This window comes from Xyrauchen texanus, chromosome 11 (genome assembly GCF_025860055.1).
Source record: "Xyrauchen texanus isolate HMW12.3.18 chromosome 11, RBS_HiC_50CHRs, whole genome shotgun sequence".
NCBI classification, from domain to species: Eukaryota; Metazoa; Chordata; class Actinopteri; order Cypriniformes; family Catostomidae; genus Xyrauchen; species Xyrauchen texanus.
In genome coordinates, this window is record NC_068286.1 from 43,604,324 (window position 1) to 43,625,200 (window position 20,877).

General features: G+C 38.4%; 2 protein-coding genes across 2 annotated transcripts; one reads left to right on the forward strand and one right to left on the reverse strand.

Moving 5' to 3' along the window:
• Window positions 1–258: 258 nt before the first annotated feature.
• Window positions 259–10,637, forward strand: LOC127651677 (zinc finger and BTB domain-containing protein 5). The gene is made up of 3 exons (XM_052137628.1): window positions 259–406; window positions 6,612–7,664; window positions 8,624–10,637. The coding sequence occupies exons 2-3, from the start codon at window positions 6,615–6,617 to the stop codon at window positions 9,644–9,646; spliced, it is 2,073 nt and encodes a 690-aa protein (XP_051993588.1). The 5' UTR covers window positions 259–406; window positions 6,612–6,614; the 3' UTR covers window positions 9,647–10,637.
• A 3,354-nt stretch (window positions 10,638–13,991) lies between these two features.
• On the reverse strand, window positions 13,992–20,751 carry grhprb (glyoxylate reductase/hydroxypyruvate reductase b). Its single transcript, XM_052137629.1, has 9 exons — window positions 20,505–20,751; window positions 18,713–18,843; window positions 18,539–18,611; window positions 18,339–18,455; window positions 18,155–18,243; window positions 17,526–17,630; window positions 16,649–16,784; window positions 16,326–16,456; window positions 13,992–14,857 (listed from the first exon to the last, which is right to left on the reverse strand). The coding sequence occupies exons 1-9, from the start codon at window positions 20,666–20,668 to the stop codon at window positions 14,736–14,738; spliced, it is 1,068 nt and encodes a 355-aa protein (XP_051993589.1). The 5' UTR covers window positions 20,669–20,751; the 3' UTR covers window positions 13,992–14,735.
• Between the last annotated feature and the right edge of the window lie 126 nt (window positions 20,752–20,877).

Below are 20,877 nucleotides of genomic sequence, written 5' to 3' on the forward strand. Positions count from 1 at the left end.
CTATAAATCTCCACCTTTGACCAGCCCCGACCAGTAGCTGGTGATATGCACATAAGAATGCTAATCACCAAAAAACAAAAGAAGAAGAAGAATGTAGAAGTGAAAGTGAAATACACATATGGGATGGTCTGAGGGTGAGTAAATACGTTTTTAATTAAAGCTTGACTGTATGTTTCAGACTGCGCTTGCCCTCTCCAGTACAGCAGGTGGCGGAATGTGATTATCATGCACATTGCTTCTTAACAGTAGAGACGCGATTTCGTATGTGATGTTTCCCCTGGCTCGCGTCTCCATTGTATCCCTAAATAGATAGCACAATGTGTCACCTAACCTATGGACAGATTTTGCATGCATTCCTGGATGGTATCAGAGGACAAACCCGGCCTCTCTGAAGACGACGTGTAGAGTAAGTGTGTGTTGATTGTAACATCTGAGCTAGTAGCTAACAACAGAATCACGTCAACCCTCAAAATAACCACTTCCTCGTTTTATCGCCTATTAAAACTTTTAGTGATATTGGTTTACTTTAATTTTCATATATAAAACAAGAACTATGGTTTATATATCTGTTCTCCTGTTTGCACAGTTGTCATATAAACAATACGTGTGTTCAGGAAACCAGGCTCGCGCTAACATAAGCAGGGGCGTAGATTCCAGGTGGGATGGGGGACCCGTCCCCCCGTTCTGTCATTCTGTCTTGTTTTGTGATATGCTTCTTTAAAGTTTTCACTAGTGATTTGAAAAGGTATTTTAGTACACATTTGTAGAAGATTCAAGTCTTTTGTTGCCTGTCTGTAATTGTTTCGACTTCGCCTACACTGTTGGTGGTGATGTGTAGACAGATTTACCCCTTACAAAAATCACCATCCTTACTATACTACAAATAACGTGTACCGCAGTTAAACTGCAGCAACTTTGTAGTAGCCATCACTGTTATATAAATGTAGCTTTAAAAATGACAATGCTTCCGCAAGCTGCTTGCATTGTTTGAAGATGATACCATCTGAATTTATTATAGATTTAAAGTAGTAAATATAGTTTGTGATGTTTGCCTGAAACTTTGTTATCATGGATGATCTTCATGGTTTAATTGATGTATTACAGCTGTTACAACACAGCACATTAATTAATTAATTAATAATAATTCTTATTATTGCATTTCTCTATTCCTTTATTCCCAAATACATACCCTGATAGGGCTGGGTATCAATACAGATATCCCGATTCGATTCCGATTCACAAGATCTCGAATTGATATAAATTCATATGGGTGTAATTAAGTGTAATGCCAATTTTGCTTACATATGAAAGATATTATCTCCCAGCCCTATATAGGGGACTTTCTAACTAGGTACATTATGATTTTATATATATATATATATATATATATATATATATATATATATATATATATATATATATACACTCACCTAAAGGATTATTAGGAACACCATACTAATACTGTGTTTGACCCCTTTAGCCTTCAGAACTGCCTTAATTCTACGTGGCATTGATTCAACAAGGTGCTGAAAGCATTCTTTAGAAATGTTGGCCCATATTGATAGGATAGCATCTTGCAGTTGATGGAGATTTGTGGGATGCACATCCAGGGCATGAAGCTCCCGTTCCACCACATCCCAAAGATGCTCTATTGGGTTGAGATCTGGTGACTGTGGGGGCCATTTTAGTACAGTGAACTCATTGTCATGTTCAGGAAACCAATTTGAAATGATTCGAGCTTTGTGACATGGTGCATTATCCTGCTGGAAGTAGCCATCAGAGGATGGGTACATGGTGGCCATAAAGGGATGGACATGGTCAGAAACAATGCTCAGGTAGGCCGTGGCATTTAAACGATGCCCAATTGGCACTAAGGGGCTTAAAGTGTGCCAAGAAAACATCCCCACACCATTACACCACCACCACCAGCCTGCACAGTGGTAACAAGGCATGATGGATCCATGTTCTCATTCTGTTTACGGCAAATTCTGACTCTACCATCTGAATGTCTCAACAGAAATCGAGACTCATCAGACCAGGCAACATTTTTCCAGTCTTCAACTGTCCAATTTTGGTGAGCTCTTGCAAATTGTAGCCTCTTTTTCCTATTTGTAGTGGAGATGAGTGGTACCGGTGGGGTCTTCTGCTGTTGTAGCCCATCCGCATCAAGGTTGTGCGTGTTGTGGCTTCACAAATGCTTTGCTGCATACCTCGGTTGTAACGAGTGGTTATTTCAGGCAAAGTTGCTCTTCTATCAGCTTGAATCAGTCGGCCCATTCTCCTCTGACCTCTAGCATCAACAAGGCATTTTCAGCCCACAGGACTGCCGCATACTGGATGTTTTTCCTTTTCACACCATTCTTTGTAAACCCTAGAAATGGTTGTGCGTGAAAATCCCAGTAACTGAGCAGATTGTGAAATACTCAGACCGGCCCGTCTGGCGCCAACAACCATGCCACGCTCAAAATTGCTTAAATCACCTTTCTTTCCCATTCTGACATTCAGTTTGGAGTTCAGGAGATTGTCTTGACGAGGACCACACCCCTAAATGCATTGAAGCAACTGCCATGTTATTGGTTGATTAGATAATTGCATTAATGAGAAATTGAACAGGTGTTCCTAATAATCCTTTTAGGTGAATGTGTATATTTATACTTATATAATATAAATAATTGTATTTTATTAAATCTCCATCATTTTGGGCATATTTTAGCTTCTCAAAAATGAACAAATGAATGTATTCCATCAATAAATGTTAATATTGCATGCATTATACTTTGTTACATGTTTACATGCAATTTGTACTAGAGGCTCTGAGTTGCTCTGACAACGACTTGATTGCGATTCTTTACCTAACAATTACAATGCATTGTGAAATCTCAAATTTGTTCTGAATTTGCTAATTTTGGAATGATTCATAATTTCTTTTAAAAATATGCTGAACAAAAATGTAAATTTTTTTTACTGAACATTCTTAATTTAGACAGCAAATTTTATGGAGATATAAAGCTATTCAAACATATCATTATTGGGGACGAAAGCGACAACAATAAATGGAGCAAGCAGTTATGAATAATGACACAAATAGCCGAACTCAGTCCATTAATTTCAAAGTGCACATTTTCCTTCAATCTTGCTTACATCTTGTCTGTTGTGAGGATGCCTGTGTAATCTGAGATGGCATCGGTATCACATTGGGTATTAATATAGTAATGATAATCGATTCTTAATTTCTGTAATCAAGCATCAAAGCATCGATGCATTTTTTCACCCCTAATTTGAACTATTTACTATTATTTATTTACATTGATTTGTTGAACACTAGTTAAGATCGATACTGTCTCTTTAATAAAACTGGCCGTTCAGCCAATGGCTTATCATATATATTTTTAGTCACATAGTGTGAAATTTGGTTGCAAATGTGAGCGATTTCCTCTCATTGTTGTTAAGGGTTGCCAGTGGAGTAAAAATGTATTTTGGGATTTAAGAATGGAGAACGTTCACGCTGCATCTGAAAATCGGTATTTCCACCCAGTCCTACACCCTGATGTGTCAGACAAATGAATAATAGACAGATTAATAAGCAGTTTTAACCAAAAGCACATGAGGTCAAGTTATAAATTGTTTAGTCAATCTCACACAATAAGTTTGACAAATTAAGGGTATTAAAGCTTTACTATTGCATCACTGCTGCCTGAAGTATTCATAAGGATTTGCAAAACATGAAGACGTTGAGAAATTCTGAAATTGCTCCTACTGCATCATAGAGACTCATCCTTCGTTAGACATAAACACTGTCTCTCAAACACTGGTTGCATCCATCCTATTGCATGGACTTTTTTCTTATAATTGATTGTCATCATTAGACTTGACATCTAATAATAACTAATTTAATAAAACAAGAACAAATTTATCAGTATGATATTATACTGTACAATATATTATATTATACAGTATGCAATATTATCATAAACACTATGTTGCTCAATTGCATCATATTAAATCAATTAACAATTTTGGGTCTACATATCTGTATATTTTTGCAAGTATTTTCTTAAATAAATGAGCTGGGCTTCCTCAGCTGAGTCTTGTTTCTTCCTCATCCTAAAATGACCATCTTACGAAGTTTTTTTACCTTTGTCTCGCTCACTGTGTGTTTATGAGACCCAATTCTCTGTAAGGCTGCTTTGGAACCAAATATAAATAGCACTATGCAAATACATTTAATTGAATTGAAATAAGTTCACATTGTATCTCCTTGCAGCAACATGGTATGTGCAAATATTTATGTTAAAAAGTTTCATAGGGCATAAAAATACAATTTGATTAATATTTTGTTCATTACTAAAAGACATTGCTAGAAAATCGTTCGAGCATTAATGACTAGTGGTCGACCGATATGCGTTTTTAAATAGCCGATGCAGATATCCAGAGAGCAGTGTGACTGATACAGTGCCGATACATCACACAATTTAATATAGTAAATAACATAAACATAAAATTTCTAAAACATTAATAAATCTTATTTAGCACTAGATTTACTCAATTTCACACATAACTTATAATAATAAGTTACATAAATTAAAAACTTTTATTATATTTAATAATCTTTGTATTTATTATTGTATTTTAAATGGTAGATAGCTGTTTCTTCTGATTTCTGTTTAGTCATAAAATTTTAGTAATTTATTTCTGCATGACGAAATTGTTAATATATTAGAAAGAAGGAAATGACAGTACACACAGTAGTCCAGCAACAATGGATTGCATTTGTGCATTAACAATCGCATTTTCTCATAAAAGACCCGATCAAACCAGTTGTACATACAGTACACTGTGAATATGGCATTTACACACAGTGCACACGAGGCAAATTTCTTTGAAGTTGCACTGTTATGCGGACCGTTTAAATGAGACTGCGTTGCACACCGGTCTATTATTGTAGTAACACGATGGAACGTAGCAACAAAACGAACTGTGATCGGTAGATAACATGTCTCAGATGCTCCTTCACAGGCAATTCTCTGTGCCCTCGTGGCCTTAAAAAAAACTAGTCGGACACATGGGAAAATGTATCGGCCAGTGTAATTACAATTTCTGAATAACGACCGATTTATTGGCCTCGGCGATATATATCGGCCATTACGATCCATCTATATATACATATATATATATCGTTATCTTATATATATATATTATATATATATATATATATATATATATATATATATATATATATATATATATATTATTATCTTCCCTGAGGTCCACTTATAATATTAATATCTTATATTATATAACTTATAATTTAGTCATATATAATCATTTTCCACCCTGTCTCTGGTCCTCGGTCTGAAAATCTCAGTTTAAAGCTCTCTGGCGCTTTCAGATTTATGTACATACTGTTATGATTGGCTAACATCGTGTAGTTCTTCCAATGCATCCATATTTGAAACCCAATCCTACGAAAATGAGCAAACTCCACACAACATTATAAAACTACATTTCAGGGTTAACACATAACGTACACCGAACACATGTCATCTAAATATATTACACTGTTCTCTCAAGCAGCACCATAAACTTTCAAACAGTCATAACATATGATATATTCATGAATTAAATTGTTTATTTATATTTTTGCGGACCAATAGTGCTTTAACTGCCCCATTTTTCTTTGCAAAGCTTGAATCATATTGTGACTGGTTCACAAGCAGTCCACACTGATATGAGCCAAAAACATACAATCCACACAGAAATGTTCTGAATACGCAAATGTAATACAATCCACGTGATGTTGAGGTGCTTCAACTGGCTTCAACACGCCAAAGCAGATAGCCTGGTCTTCACAGGAGCGACATCTCACAGATCGTCCATGTTTGTTTACACACATGATGGCATGTGTTTCTCTCAGTCAGTGGAAGCAGCTGATTGAGATGCCGACCAGTAGGTGGCGATAAAAGTTGAGATTGTACCGCTCTTAAAACGCAGCGAACATCGGCGGAAACGCATCAGAAAGAACAAAGAATCCATATACTGCATGTTTACAAAAGACTTAACAATTAAAGTTAGCAGCAGCACAACAATTCTCCTTTTTAGAGATCTAACTTGACATTGCACCTTTTAACAGAGGTGCAAGATGAATGATAATGGTCAAAGCCGTTCGTCTAGTGCATGTTTATGTAGAAAAATATTTAAATCCAGAAAGGTCCATGAAGGTGTTCTGTGTAAGTCTCCTTGGGATGAATCTCTCATGACAGGCCCATCTCTGTCCTCTTCACCTGTGACTTACTGTCTGAGCACCAGTGGGTGGGGCCAAGGGTGCAATGACAGACAAATAGGCATTGATGTCTTGCTGAAGAGGCAGTCATATGCAGATTTATTTGGTCCTTGTGACATCACAAGTTCCACAAATTCCAAATGGCCCGTTTCTAGAGCCTTGTTTAAATGAATGCTCTTTTTCTAATAAGGACGAAGTTTTCATTTATGAAAATTACAGTATGTTTTTATAGTACAGTGACCTCTTGTATGTCAAAAGATCAAGGAAATTTTGATTCCTCATGCCATGATTCCTTTAACAGTCCTCTAATTTCTATTCTGAATTTGTTCAGGTCATGGATTTCCCAGGGCACTTTGAACAGATCTTCAAGCAGCTGAACTACCAGCGGCAGCATGGACAGTTATGTGACTGTGTGATCATGGTGGGCAGCCGTCACTTTAAGGCCCACCGAGCCGTGCTTTCTGCCTGCAGCACACATTTCAGAGCCCTTTTTACTGCTGCAGAGGGAGACGCTAGCACGAGAATGATCCACCTGGACTCTGAGGTGGTGACGGCTGAAGCATTTGCTGCTCTCATGGACATGATGTACACATCAACGCTGATGCTAGGGGAGAGTAACGTGATGGATGTTTTGTTGGCTGCTTCTCACCTGCATCTAAACGCTGTTGTGAAAGCCTGCAAGCACTATCTAACAACTCGCACTCTTCCCATGTCTCCTCCAGTAGAGCGTGGTAGCCAGCATCACTCCGAGCAGCAACAAGTAGCAAGTGCCGCTAACTCTCACTTCCAGCGCTCATTTCTGCTGCAGCAACTTGGCCTGAGCCTGGTCAGCTCTGCTCTGGGTGGGGCTGAAGATGGGGCTACAGGGACCGGGAGGAGAACAGGTTCAGCATGTGGGAACGCGTTAGTAGATCAGCGTGGTTCTCACCCGACACGTCGTTTCATGAAGCGCAAACAGCCCTTGTCTCTGATTGCCCCAGAACGGGCGAGGCAGCGCCTCTCCTCGCAGGTAGAGGGGATTGTGGGGGATGGAGAAGGCAGAGAGGGTGGAGAGGAGCTTCTTTCACCAGACTCTCACAGTAAAATGGCGGAGGAGATCGTCGCTGGGGAAGATGGAGGTTTACTAAAGCAAGATGACTACCGAAGGGGCTTGACCCACAAAGACATGCAGCTTCCCAGCCAATCGGATGGGGGCATGGGATCCGGAGCAGAAAACATGTTGCTGTTGCCACATAAAGAGGAGTACAGTGATGGAATGAAGATCAAGAGTGGAGGTGAGGAAGAAGAGGAGCAACATATGCAGGTTGTGGTGAAGAGTGAACCACTGAGTTCTCCTGAGGATGAAACTAGCGATGTTACTTCCCAGGCAGAAGGGAGTGACCAGGTAATTGTTGTTAATATTAAGTTAGTGAGACACTGGATATTGTTTTGTTACTGCTACATATGTTTTTTAGTATTTGATTGTTAGGTTAGACAATTTAAACCCAAATTTGTCCAAATAAACAAACCACACACTTTTCCTAAAACTTTTTAGAGCTTCACATCATTTTGAGCCCAAAGCATAGTTCACTTTTGGTCAACACTAAGCATTGTTTCCACCTTCGTCTTCTGTTTTTTAGTGGTGATTAGCGGCGATCTACTGATAGTGCTTCTTGGTGACAGCAACGGCTCAATTGTGAGTGTTGCCACCTTGTGAACCCATTGATTAGTGCAAATAATTCCAGGCATTTGCGCATACTGCACGTTCAGAGTACCTGCGGTTAGAAAAATCGGGCCACACGTGTCAGTGCTCGTGAAATCAGCCGAAATTTGTGATAAGCGCCCTGTACGCAGATGCATAGGTTAGCTTCTGGCCAAAGGATACTCTGGGCTTTACACAACACATGTAAAATTGTATTGCTGAAATATGGCATGCAACGCACAGAGGCGCAAGTTTAGTTCAATTTGTTTGTGTGCATAATGACATCAAATGAATATAAAAAAACACACAAATATAGTGACCCACATTGTGTTCTCCATCGTGTGCACGTTTGTGGTGACACAAGTTAACGACAGAAAAGCACCTGGGTTCAACAGAACCATATGTAAGTCTGAAACCAGACCAACACTGCGGGGGTGCTGGGAACAATCACGCTCTGATTCAAACGACAGAAAACGTGCCCAGTGTTAAAACCATCTCAAAAGAATTGTCTCATTAGAGTCATTAATTCGTGATTTTGATTACACTTGTCGTGATTTGTGTTCACACTATATATAGAGTAGAGAGGCAGCTCTGCAACTGAATATTGCAGCCGGTTGGTCAGCATTGACCCTTTGATAAATAAGTAGTGTGATGTTTTTCAGGTGGAGACAGTTGTAGAAAAGCTGGAGCTGAGTCCGGAGGGCAGTGAGCGCAGCTTCTCCGATCCCCATCCCAGCTCCGAACTACTGATTAAAGGAAGCAAGGGATTAGGAGCAGGAGGAGAGGCACTGTTCTGCAGTGATGCTTTGGAGTCCTCCTCTGGATTGCATATCTCTAGTTTCCTGAGCCCAAAGAGCTTTGTTAGCAGAGCGACATCATCTAACCTTGCCACAAGTGTTGACAACGTTCCCAACACTACAACTGGTGAGTTTCAAACTGACCACGATCCTGCTCACTTTTTCCTACCAGCTGTTTCCGTCAACACTGCTTCTTCCTCCTCAATGCACCTGCTCCCAGGGGAGTCACAGGTCTGCTCCGACCTGCAACCAGAGTCGCTCCTGCTGCGGCCACTGCATGATGGAATAGCATCATCCTCTTCGTTGGCAACATCTCACACTGGTGCTGTAGAACAGCTGGCGCTGGAGTTCCAACGCAACATTTTGGGGTTGCAGACGTTTTCTCGTTCAACCAGGGGTGGTGCTGGAGCGTGCCACGCATACCGACGCATTGCTCCCAAAGTTCCTTTGGGTAGTGCTTCAATGCACACAGATGGTTCACAGCAACAAGACACAGCCTCCTCGTCTACTTCCTCCACAATGCTTCTAAATGGGGTCAACTTTGAGGGCTCTGTTTCTGTAGGTCAAAACAGTGGCAACTCAAACTTGAACCCGCTCCCCCAGCTGACAAGAGCCTCTGCAGATGTTCTGTCGAAGTGTAAGAAGGCACTTTCAGAGCACAACGTGCTGGTCGTGGAAGGTGCCAGGAAGTATGCCTGCAAGATCTGCTGTAAGACTTTTCTCACTCTGACTGACTGCAAGAAGCACATCAGAGTTCATACGGGAGAGCGACCATATGCCTGTCTGAAATGTGGCAAGCGCTTTAGTCAGTCCAGTCACTTGTACAAGCACTCAAAAACAACCTGCTTACGATGGCAGAACATTGAAATGGCTAATGCCCTGCTCTGATTAAACACTCACTTATTGATAAAGCCACTCCAAAGACACCATCCAACAATGGGTGGCCACCGTTCAGTTTTTTTTACTGCTTTCTAGACGATAAAGTATGTGCAGACCTGTGCACCATAGTCTTAGATCTACCTATCTGCTCAGCTGTATATGGTGTAAAATGACTACCAGATTATCAACAGTATTATAACACTTTAAGCTGTTATAGATGTTGCATCGGTGTAGGAGTTTTCTTAACATACTCAACAATTTATGATGAAATGGCTACGTTCTCACTGTCAGTGTTTGGGATTGAAAACTGTATTTACTTGCAGGTGTGACACAAATAACATAAAATGGCAAACAGGAGCTGATTGAATAATAGCTGTAAGATCAGGTAACAGAAGTAAGGCCCTTTGTTTTTGTGTGTTCCGGAACGGATCGCACCCGGTCAACCACGTTGCCTTTCAAAGTATACTCTTCTGACAGTGAACAAATATGGACGCGTTCAACGCGTAACTCTTTTAGCACAGTCAAAGGCAATAGCATGCGCAACGATGCGCACAGACGTGGACTATCCACGTTTCTAAAATATCTGGCCCACGCGCGGACATTCCACATGGACTGTGATGATGACGATATTTGCCATCACGCATACTGTGTGCGTAGATCAACAACGCAACTTAAAGGACACTGCGACAAAAGTTGCCAATGAAAATGTTGTTTATTTAATTACAAAGATTAATATTAGAAAAAGTGGATGGTGTGTTTTAATCACTGATGCAGTGCAGAGTGCAAGATGGCAGAGAGCGAGCGAGAATATGTGTCCTTGGGTTTTAAAATAGTTCCTAGCAGGTGAAGCAATCAACTAATTGATTGCCGGTAAGCTACCAGGCACCTGCAACATACCACAGGTTAGAACTGGTAATGCTGAAAATCTGAAAAAGGTTAAAACCACACCATTCCCCTATATTCTGTCAATTTTCGTATCCCATGAGTGATTGACTGCAATCAAAGAATAGCTTGTGAATTGTGCCCTTATGTCATACACATACATAACTAGTGGTCGACTTCATACAGCATGCATCATCGCTCTCGAAATTCGTTAATGACTCTTTAAAATGCAAGATGGTCATTATGGATATAGAATGCTGTTGTTCGTCTGGAAACTTTCCCAGAACCGTATTTAGCTCTCCAAAAAGGACTGACAACTGTATTCTGCTGCTGTGTGAGCATAACCATGGTGTGCTCTCTTGTTGCTTTGGATTTTTCACTTTGAAATGTCTTTTAAATGTCTGTGATCAGAGGCTTTTAGCTTCAAGTACTCTATGGAAGACACAGGGGGGTCAGAGGAGTTGTCTGTTGCGTGCTGTCAGTGTTTTAGCCAGGCTGATTTCAGGAAAATTATGTGACTCCGTCAACATTTTTGCAAAATTATATTACATGGTTCCTTACACATATCGTGACAGTTCGAAGATGAAATGTCCACTAAGTGGCGCTAACAGCAAGTTAAATTCTTTCCCAAGCAGATGAGGATTTTTAGGTTAAAGCTTTGAGTTTTAAATCAACAGGACCAGAGTTCAAAAACAGATTTGTTTTTTATAGTTAATGCTCCGTCGTCATGCACTATAGTAAAAATGTTAGATGTCACAAACTGATAATCGGTTATTTTGCTCTTGTTTGTGTGAAAGGGAATAAAGTCATTGTTGTAGCACCTCTAGTGTTCATTTCTCCAGGAAAATGCAGCAATATGTACAAAAGGCCATGTAAAAATAATTTACCAAAACTTTTTGTTTAGTAATGTGATTCTACTTTATTGTTATTTCTACTTAATTTTTGTAGAATTTTTAACATTTAGATCATACAATAACAGCTAAAATAAAGAAGATTTTAACCGATTCTAGGTCAGTCATTAGATAAACTTAATTTTCCACAGAAATGCATAAATACCTGAACTTCAGTTGCACATGCACAAGGGGTCATCCTTGACCAAAGTCGACACAGATCACCCTAACAATGACATCACACAAAACAACTATTTGCAACTGTACAACAAAAATGATACTACAAGAGCAACAACCTCTATTGAGTTCTTCATAGCAACTATTCAAATGCCCCCATACGTTCTCTTAACCATGGAAACATAATTCAATAATTCAAGCGCAAGGGATTATGGATATTCCCCATATTCTATTTTTCTGTACTCAGTCTTTTGAGATGTGAACACTTAAAATCTGTCTATTAGATCTATAGATTTGTCAGATAAATTCAATGAACATCGCTTTTTTGAGTTATGAGCCTAAAACTTGACATTTCAAATAATGCCAACTTGAGTCATGAGTTCGAATCCAGGGCATGCTGAGTGACTCCAGCCAGGTCTCCTAAACAACCAAATTGACCTGGTTGCTAGGGAGTGTAGAGTCACATGGGGTAACCACCTCGTGGTCACTGTAATGTGGTTCGCTCTCGGGATGCGTGGTGAGTTGTACGTGGATGCCGTGGAGCAAATGGTTTGGCTTATGAAATGAGAAGCCTACCAAAATCACTGCTGTTACAGTTTTCAAAGGTCAAATAAACTGCTTTCTAAAAGAGGGCAAATTCAGAGCTAAATTTCTTGTTAAATTTTTAAATGGTGACCATGTACAAATAAACAGAATTGATCAGTAGCCTTGTTGCCAAGATATCTGTTAACTAATAAATGCTTTGTTTCCTTACTGTCACTTAACAAGTAAGGGATAGTTCACCCAAAAATGAAAATTCTCTCATTTACGCACCCTCATGCCGTCCCAGATGTGTGTGACTTTTTCTTCTGCAGAACACAAATTATGATTTTTAGACAAATATATCAGCTCTGTATGTCCATACAATGCAAGTGAATGGGTGCCAACATTTTGACACTACAAAAAGCACATAAAGGCATCATAAAAGTAATCCATAAGACTCTAGTGGTTTAATCCAAGTCTTCAGAAGTGATATGATAAGTGTGGGTGAGAAACAGATAAATATTTGTTCTTTTTTTGTTTTTTATTATTCTCCCTGCCCTGTAGGGGGCGATTTGCAAGAAGAATGCGAATCACCAAAAACACAAGAATAAGAAAGTGAAATTGATCTGTTTCTCACCGACACCTGTCATATCACTTTTGAAAATATTTATTTATCTTCTATAAAGCCTATGTGATTTTTTTTTATTTATTTTTTTTTTAATTTTTGGCACCTATTATATTGCATTGTAAGGCCCAAAAGAGCTGAGATAGTCTTCTAAAAATTATTATTTGTGTTCAGCAGAAGAAAGAAAGTCATACACATCTGGGATGGTATGAGGATGAATAAATGATGTGAACATTTTCATTTTTGGGTGAACTATACCTTTAATGATGAAGTGCATTCTGGAAAGTAATTTCCATAACGTAGTCTAGAACAAAATATGAATGTGGTCCAAATGAAATCTTTAGCAAACAAGGGATACCTTTTTAATTGAAAGGTATTCCTTTATGCACAGAAAAGGTAAATGTAAATGTGTTTCCATCTGTATCACTGTGTATTTCTGCCTGTTTCTGTTGTATTCAGTTGTACATTGATAAGGGCCGTTTGCAGACATAAACGCATCAACAGAGCATTGCATAGAAAGACCGGGAACTTTCTCTTTGCTTTGCTCCACAGTTACGTCTAGCCCTTAAGCAGTTATAACTTGCCGTCTCGTACAAATTGTGAAAAGTGTTAGCTCTTAGTTGTTTTGGTGCAGTTGTAAGTTTAGTAAAGATTATTAATAATGTGCCTACAAATTTAGTTGGACAAAGAGAATAATAGAGAGTGAAAATGGACCATGATGTAAAAAACAAAATTGCACCTTCAGTTGTTATGGCTATAATGTTGTATGTTTTGTGGACTTACAGATATACATCTTTTTTTTAAAAAGAAACAGAAATCACTGTAAATAAAAAAATTATGATGTTGCAGGATTCGGTTGTCATTGTATTGGTGGTTGTTAAAAGGAAGAGTTGTGTTTATTATAATATAACAGTCTTGTTGTTTTGTGGGTAATGTTGTCTTGTGTGATGTGTTTGATACTGTATGAGGGTACTGAGTATAACTGTGTAATATGTTTAAAAGCTGCTTTTATTAACACATTCCAACCTGTAAATAAGCTACCTTACTGAAGATTTTAAGCTTTTTGTTTATGCCATCTTTTATTTGACTGCAGTAATGCCTGTTGCCATTGAGCTAAATATTGACCCTGCTTGAATTGTTTCAGTTTGGAGGAACCCAAAGGTCATAATTATGGCAAATTAAGACTTAACCACTTATCAAAGACTTAAACCTGGCAAATTTGTGCAAAGCAACACAGAGATATATCTATTGAATTATAGGTGTTGTACTTTATTATTAAAAAACAATTTCCGAATCATTCATGATACATCTGTGCCTGAGTGTTTCTTTAACATAGAAGTTGAAACATAAATGTTTTTGAAACGGTTCTGTTATAATATTCAAAATATACATACTGAATATCATATTTAAATCCTGTTTGAACTCTCAGTTTATATTTGAATGTATGTGCATACAATGTGTACACCGTGTAAACAAAAGTCTGATGAAAACAAGACATGGTGAATCGCAAAAGAAGTTAAACAACTGCCTTCTTTGACCATTTATGTGGTTCAGATCTAGAGATGACAAAAGTGAAGAAATTAATGTTTGTTTGTGTTTTTGCTATAATTAAATTCACATTGGTAGGGCACTAATTTTTCCCTACCACTTTAACAATAAATTAAGTGAATAAAATCATGAAGAATGTTAGATATTCACTCTTGTCTCTTCATTCATGTATTTATGTATTTCTTTTATTAGAATAGGAAAAACGTAAAAGTTCCTAATACTGCAATCTGTCCTAATCTAACAAAGCCAAAGGTACACATGAACTAAAAGGTTTGCTAAGGCTTGTTAGACATGCATGAACATTGCTTGACTTTGTTGAGTTTGCTCTTTGTAGATCATTGATCTTAGACCGTGAACTTTGTCTGTGTACTCACAAACACTGCCCTTTTGATTTTAGAACACAGTCAGGGGTTCAGCATTGTTTTTCTTTTATGTTAATTGTTGGTGTTATGCGCTAGAGCTTAAGTTCTTTAGGCATAGGTTCTCCCCTGAGTCCAGCCAGCAGGTTGTTGGCAGCGAGAGCAGACATGGCGTTCCGTGTGGTATAGGAAGCACTGGCAATGTGGGGAAGAATCACTGCATACAAACACAAGATCACCAATTTTACCAAAAAGTCTGCTACAGGTATTATTTATTTATTTTTTTCAAAGAACGTCTGTCAAGCCTTAAAGGGATAGTTCACCCAAAAATTACAATTCTCTCATTTACTTCCCCTCATGCCATCTCAGATGTGTATGACTACTTACTTTCTTCTTCAGAACTCAGATTTTTATGAAAATATCTCATCTCTGTTGGTCCATACAATGCAAGTGAAAAGTGCACAGAGATCCTCTCTAAAAGCACACTGAAGACTGTCAAGAAAGACAGTCTGACTCAACTGAGTGACCAAATGGAACGTTCGTTTTGGACACAATTAAATATTGGCAAACCAATCATATTTTCCGTTTCAGTAAGGGGACATTTCTAGCATCTACAGTGAAATGCTGATGCGACCTCAGCACTGGAGTCACCATAATTTGTGCTGTATTTTTTATTTGCTGCTAAACGTGAACATATTTATGCATTTAAATACAGCTATTTATGAATTTATGTACTGATTACCATTGTCTCATGTTTGCCAAAACATATTGAGTGGTCCAAACATCATCTGCAGCCTGAAACTGAACTTTGGGTTGGATGTTAGGATTGAATGCACTTGGCTGCATAGGATGCTCCCTTGCTCCCTATTTAGTGAATGACTTAACCTCCAGTGTGCTGTCTGTCTGCACTGTTCGCAGAACAGTTCGAAATGCTCCTTATATTCATCCTAACTCCATATAAAGCCTCTGAAAGCAACATTTATATTCTCAATGTGAAAATGCACAGTAAATATAGGATTTCTAATGAAAAACTATAGGGTTATTTTCCACTATAGTGGTCACTATGTTTAACACCCTGGCGTTTCATGATAAATAAATAAAAAATTAAATGGCATATCAGATGAAACTAGAGACTTTTGACTCAAACAGGTTTCAATGTAAAAACTTAACTAGGTTTCTTACCAGATGTTGTTTTTATGGCATCTCTCCCAAAGACAAACTCTCCTGACTGCTCAGAGTGTCCTGAACTGAGATCAGTCAGTTTAAATAAACTTAAATTATGCATAGCGTATAGAGAAGAGAAGACAAAACACAATATCCACGCAGAAGGACACGGGGTCGCACGAGGCCAAGAGTCCTTTTTTGTTTTTTCTACAGGGAAGGGAATAGAATTTATAGGAAAACATTGACTAAAATATTGATCTGTTTCTCACCCACACCTATCATTTTTCTTCTGAAGACATGGATTAAACCACTGGAGTTGTATGGATTACTTTTAAGCTGCTTTAATGTGCTTTTTGGACTTCAAAGTTTTAGACCCTTTTGACTTGACACAAAAGAAAGTAAGTTATAAACATCTGGGATGACATGGTAAATAATGGGAGAATTTACATTTTTGGGTTAAGTATTCCTTTAACCCTTAAATTAGTGAGTGCACCTGAAACATACATGCACAGACTCCTTACCGCAGTTTTTGAGAGTGAAAAGAGGATGGTTTGTGGGCAGCGGTTCAGGTGTGGTGACATCCAGCCCAGCTCCAGCGATCAGACCAGTGGACAGGGCTTCATACAGATCCTCTTGATTAACCACTCCCCCTCTTTACAACAAGAACACAATCAGAGTCATGCAGCAGAGGAGTGCCTTTCTCAGGAACCCACTGAACTGAATCAGCACTGTTACTCAACTGAAGTGAATTTTGTTACTCTACTGAAAGTCTCGGTTTGCCTTGCACACAGGTATTTGAATTGCATACATGATGTTATTGTAGTCATCTTAGGCAAACTGTTACCTGCTTGTGTTGATAAAGATGGAGTTTTTCTTCATCTTGGTGAAGAGGTTTTTATTGCAGATCCCTTGAGTTTCTGGAGTCAGAGCACAGCATATTGCCAGGAAATCAGACTGCTTTGCCAGCTCATCTAAAGAGACTAAACCCACACAGATTATTATTTTGCTTCCTTTTAGTCGCAACTTTCAAGTCATTATCATTTTAAAGGAACGGTTCATCCGAAAATGTAAATGTTTTATATATTCACCCTCATGTCTTTACAAACCTGTTTTACTATCTTCTGTGGAACACTGAAGGGGCTATTTTTAAAGAATGTTTCGTTTGCTAAGACAATAGCAGTTGATAGCGACTCGTTTTAAAGCTTAAGCACCCAAAATTGTCATAAAGTAGTCCATGCAACTTGTGTGTGAAATTCCAAGTTTTTTCAAGGCATGCGATCACTTTGATAAACAGGCCCAAATTGAAGTCGTTATTCACTCTCAAATCAAATTATTGATTGACTATTATTGTAGACAGTGTACAAATCAAATATACCTTCATGTCAATAACATTAAATCTCAATGAGGTTTGAAGTGTCACCATATTTGATTTAGGCTCTGTGTACAAGAATTGATCAAAGATTTAAGAGTGAAACACGACTTAAATTTCAGTCTGTTCATCATACTATGTGACCATATACCTTCAGAAGACTTGGAATATGGCTCACAATTAGCATGGAGACATTTGCCTGCTTCAGTCGCTTTCAAATCTGTGAATAACCCCTTTTGAGTCCTCTTTTGAAAGTCATATTGTTTGGAATGACATAAGGGTGAGTAAATGGTGACAATTGTTTTGTGAACTATTCCTTTCACCATTATAAAAATTGGGGAGGTGTTCTCACCATAGTCTGCCTGTATCATGTCTGCGAGCTCAGGTCTTGGCTCTACATCTGTGTAGATGAACTTCTTCACCTTAAACGGCTTTAGGCGCTCTGCAATAGCCACGCCTACCAAACACACACACATACACACCTAAGAAACTTTGTTTTTTTTCCTCCCCTTTTTCTCCCCAATTTGGAATGCCAAATTCCCAATGCTCTCTAAGTCCTCATGGTGGCATGGTGACTCGCCTCAATCCAGGTGGTGGAGGACGAATCACATGTGGAGGCTTCATATATACAGCAATTAGTTCAAGTCCTCTAATCTGATTGGACAAACTGCATACGCAGAGTGCTGATGTTTAGTATAGCTTGACTGTTTGTAGCCCTCCATTGCTTGGCAATACTCAATGGTCAACATGATCTAATGGGAAATCGGTATGTTACTTCCACAATTTTCATGCCCCCAAATTCAGCTCCGATGTGCCGAATTACTAGTGTCACGCAAAGATACGCATGAGTTAAACTGTAGTTCTAGCTTTGGCCATTGGGGGCAGTGATGATATTCAGTTTAACAGTACTCCAGCTTGTGTGATATTGCTAATCCAATAAATTATTTTAAAAAATACTCGTTATGCCACCCTATTCCTTACCAATCCTCCCTAGTCCCAAGATGCCGACTGTGCTGTTTGCTAGTTCATGACCACACAGCCATAAGGTTCTCCATGTTCCCCAGCCACCCCTAAACAAACACAAGTAATGAGAATGAATCAGCCTTCTAATGGATGATTAGTTATTCCTGGCATGTTTGTGAGTGCTGAAGGATGATTTTAGTACGTTTTTGCCTCGTGGGTAGCCTCAATGAGTCTTCTTGATGTAGTGAGTAACAGGGCAACTGTCAGTTCAGCAACAGCATCTGTAAGAACATCCGGAGTATAGCCTACGCTGATTTCCCTGAAAAAAAACACACACACACACATATATCCCCAAGGCACACGTCAAGATATTCTTAATTGAATATTACACATGCAACTGACCTTTTCTTAAGTTCATCCAAAGAAAGATGATCAAAGCCCACTGACATAGTGCTGAGGACTTTCAAATTTGGACCTGCATTTTTGACACACACACGCACACACAAACACATTTAACCATGTCACTGAATTTGTCATTTTTTTGGTCTAAATTATAACTATTTATTAATAGTTAACCTGCAGCATCTAGTAGTTCTGCATCAATCTTCTCTGTGAGTACACACAGTATTCCAGCGCAACCTTTGACCTTTTTCAGCAGCTCCTGTCGGGGCACAGGGTCATCAGAATCCCACATCTCAAACTGCACCCTGTGAGTTTGTAAGCAGAATTGAGAGAAGGAAATAAAGGGTAAGAGAAATACATGGGGAGAGCAGCTCTGTATCTTTAATTCAATGAAATCTAGATTACCTGAAACAAAACAGGTAATATCACTGGAAGTGCTCACAAACTCCCTAAATAAAGTTTAACATACTGCCAAAATACATATGAGTCTGATATACTAATATGATATACACTCAAACAACATATTTAAGCCTATTTTTAATCATAAAGCATTTCAACTTCATAACAAATGTATAGCTCAGTCAGTATTGAAGCTGACTACCACCCCTGGAGTCATGAGTTCGAATCCAGGGTGTGCTGAGTGACTCCAGCCAGGTCTCCTAAGCAACCAAATTCTCCTCAAGGTCGTGATTAGTGGTTCTCGCTCTCAATGGGGTGCGTGATAAGTTGTGCATGGATCGCGGAGAGTAGCATGAGCCTCCACGTTCTGTGAGTCTCCGTGGTGTCATGCACAACGAGCCACGTGATAAGATGCACGGATAGGCAACTGATACTTGTCCTCCACCATACGGATTGAGGTGCGTTACCACGCCAACAAGAGGACCTACTAAGTAGTGAGAATTGGGCATTCCAAAACTGGGAGAAAAGGGGATCAAAAAAGATTTATGCATAATTTTTACCTCTTTTTAATTTGTTCTATATTTGGCACTTTTTTGTTTTATTATTGTTTGTATTATATTTTACAAATTATTTATCAATATAATTTTTTATCAAAATTAGTTCATTACACACACAAAAACATAACATGATTTATGCACTTTAATTTCATAAAAACAGTTCTCAAAAATATAATTGAGTAATCTTTAACTAAATTAAATCAATGAAACTCAAATATTTTAAGTGTTCATGATTTAATTTTGTTAAAGATTACACTTTATTATGAATTTGGAATGCTTTTGTTTATGAAATTAATTTGTATTAGCAGACAAATCTGTTGACATATTAGTCTGATCCACTAATATACTGATAATAATATATTTTAAACACCATACTGCCATTGACAAATAATAAGCAATGCTGGCATTTTTTTATTATTATTATTTAATTCGTTTTTTGTATTTTTATTTCATAATTTTTTCCGACAATTTTTATTTTTATTATTTTATAATTAATTATATCAGGACTAAAATTAATTACGATATCTAAAGAAATAGGCAGAAAAAAAATATAATAATAATTAAGTTAGGCTACAAGTGACTTCCTTCAACCTAAAGCTCAGACAGAGAAAGCTCAATTCGTCAAGTTTGTTATTAACTTTCTGTTCTCTCTCAGTCACTTATCTTTTGCTGAGCAGAAGTTTCACATGTTTACCTAATGTTTAGTTCACAAACATTTTTACTTTATTAAGGTCTTGGTGGGGTACGCCTACTCTTTCCATTATAAGTCCATGTTGCACTTTATGTGTCAATAAAATAAAATAGAAATAGTACTAATAATGTGTAATTAGTTGCTCTTTAAAATAATGTCATATTAAGTGAATGTTTGTTCCTTAGTAGGCTGAAGTAAAAACATTCTAACATGAACAAAATAATATGTGATTCCGGTGAGTGCGCATTTTACGCCATTGATCACAGTGCAACACATTTCATGTGGCTAGCGCGTGAGTAAATGACGACTTCAAACCTACTGTCCGGATTTGCGGAGAATCTCCAGTCCGACCGGCGGCACCTTGCGCGTCACATACACTTTCGGTAACGTGGACATCGCGCGATGAAATCCGGTAACGGTACGCGGAGCGATTTCAGTACCGATCCTCCGCAATCTCCCGAGCGCTGCTCTGCTACACCACATTACGAAGCGAATAATTAAATAAATACAGTGATCTTTGTCAAAGGATGGCAGAACTTGGAAAGGGCAGGAGCTGTGTGTGGAGAGGGTTGAGTATGGGGGAGGAAACAAATGGGTGGTCTGTCTCTCTCCAGACAACACGGGCCAGAGAGCAAATATAGAAGATTACAGTTTTCTTTGTTTGTTTGCTTATTCTTCATTCCAAAGTACCA

What these genes read in the sequence shown, in the direction of transcription:
- LOC127651677 (XM_052137628.1), top strand. Translation starts at nt 6,615, where the DNA reads ATGGATTTCCCAGGGCACTTTGAACAGATCTTCAAGCAGCTGAACTAC. An exon ending in AGGCAGAAGGGAGTGACCAG is followed by an intron (nt 7,665 to 8,623) that starts GTAATTGTTGTT and finishes GATGTTTTTCAG; the next exon opens with GTGGAGACAGTTGTAGAAAA.
- grhprb (XM_052137629.1), bottom strand. Translation starts at nt 20,668, where the DNA reads ATGTGGTGTAGCAGAGCAGCGCTCGGGAGATTGCGGAGGATCGGTACT. An exon ending in CATGATACAGGCAGACTATG is followed by an intron (nt 16,785 to 17,525) that starts GTGAGAACACCT and finishes GTGTGGGTTTAG; the next exon opens with TCTCTTTAGATGAGCTGGCA. An exon ending in TTTCACTCTCAAAAACTGCG is followed by an intron (nt 14,858 to 16,325) that starts GTAAGGAGTCTG and finishes GTTTGTATGCAG; the next exon opens with TGATTCTTCCCCACATTGCC.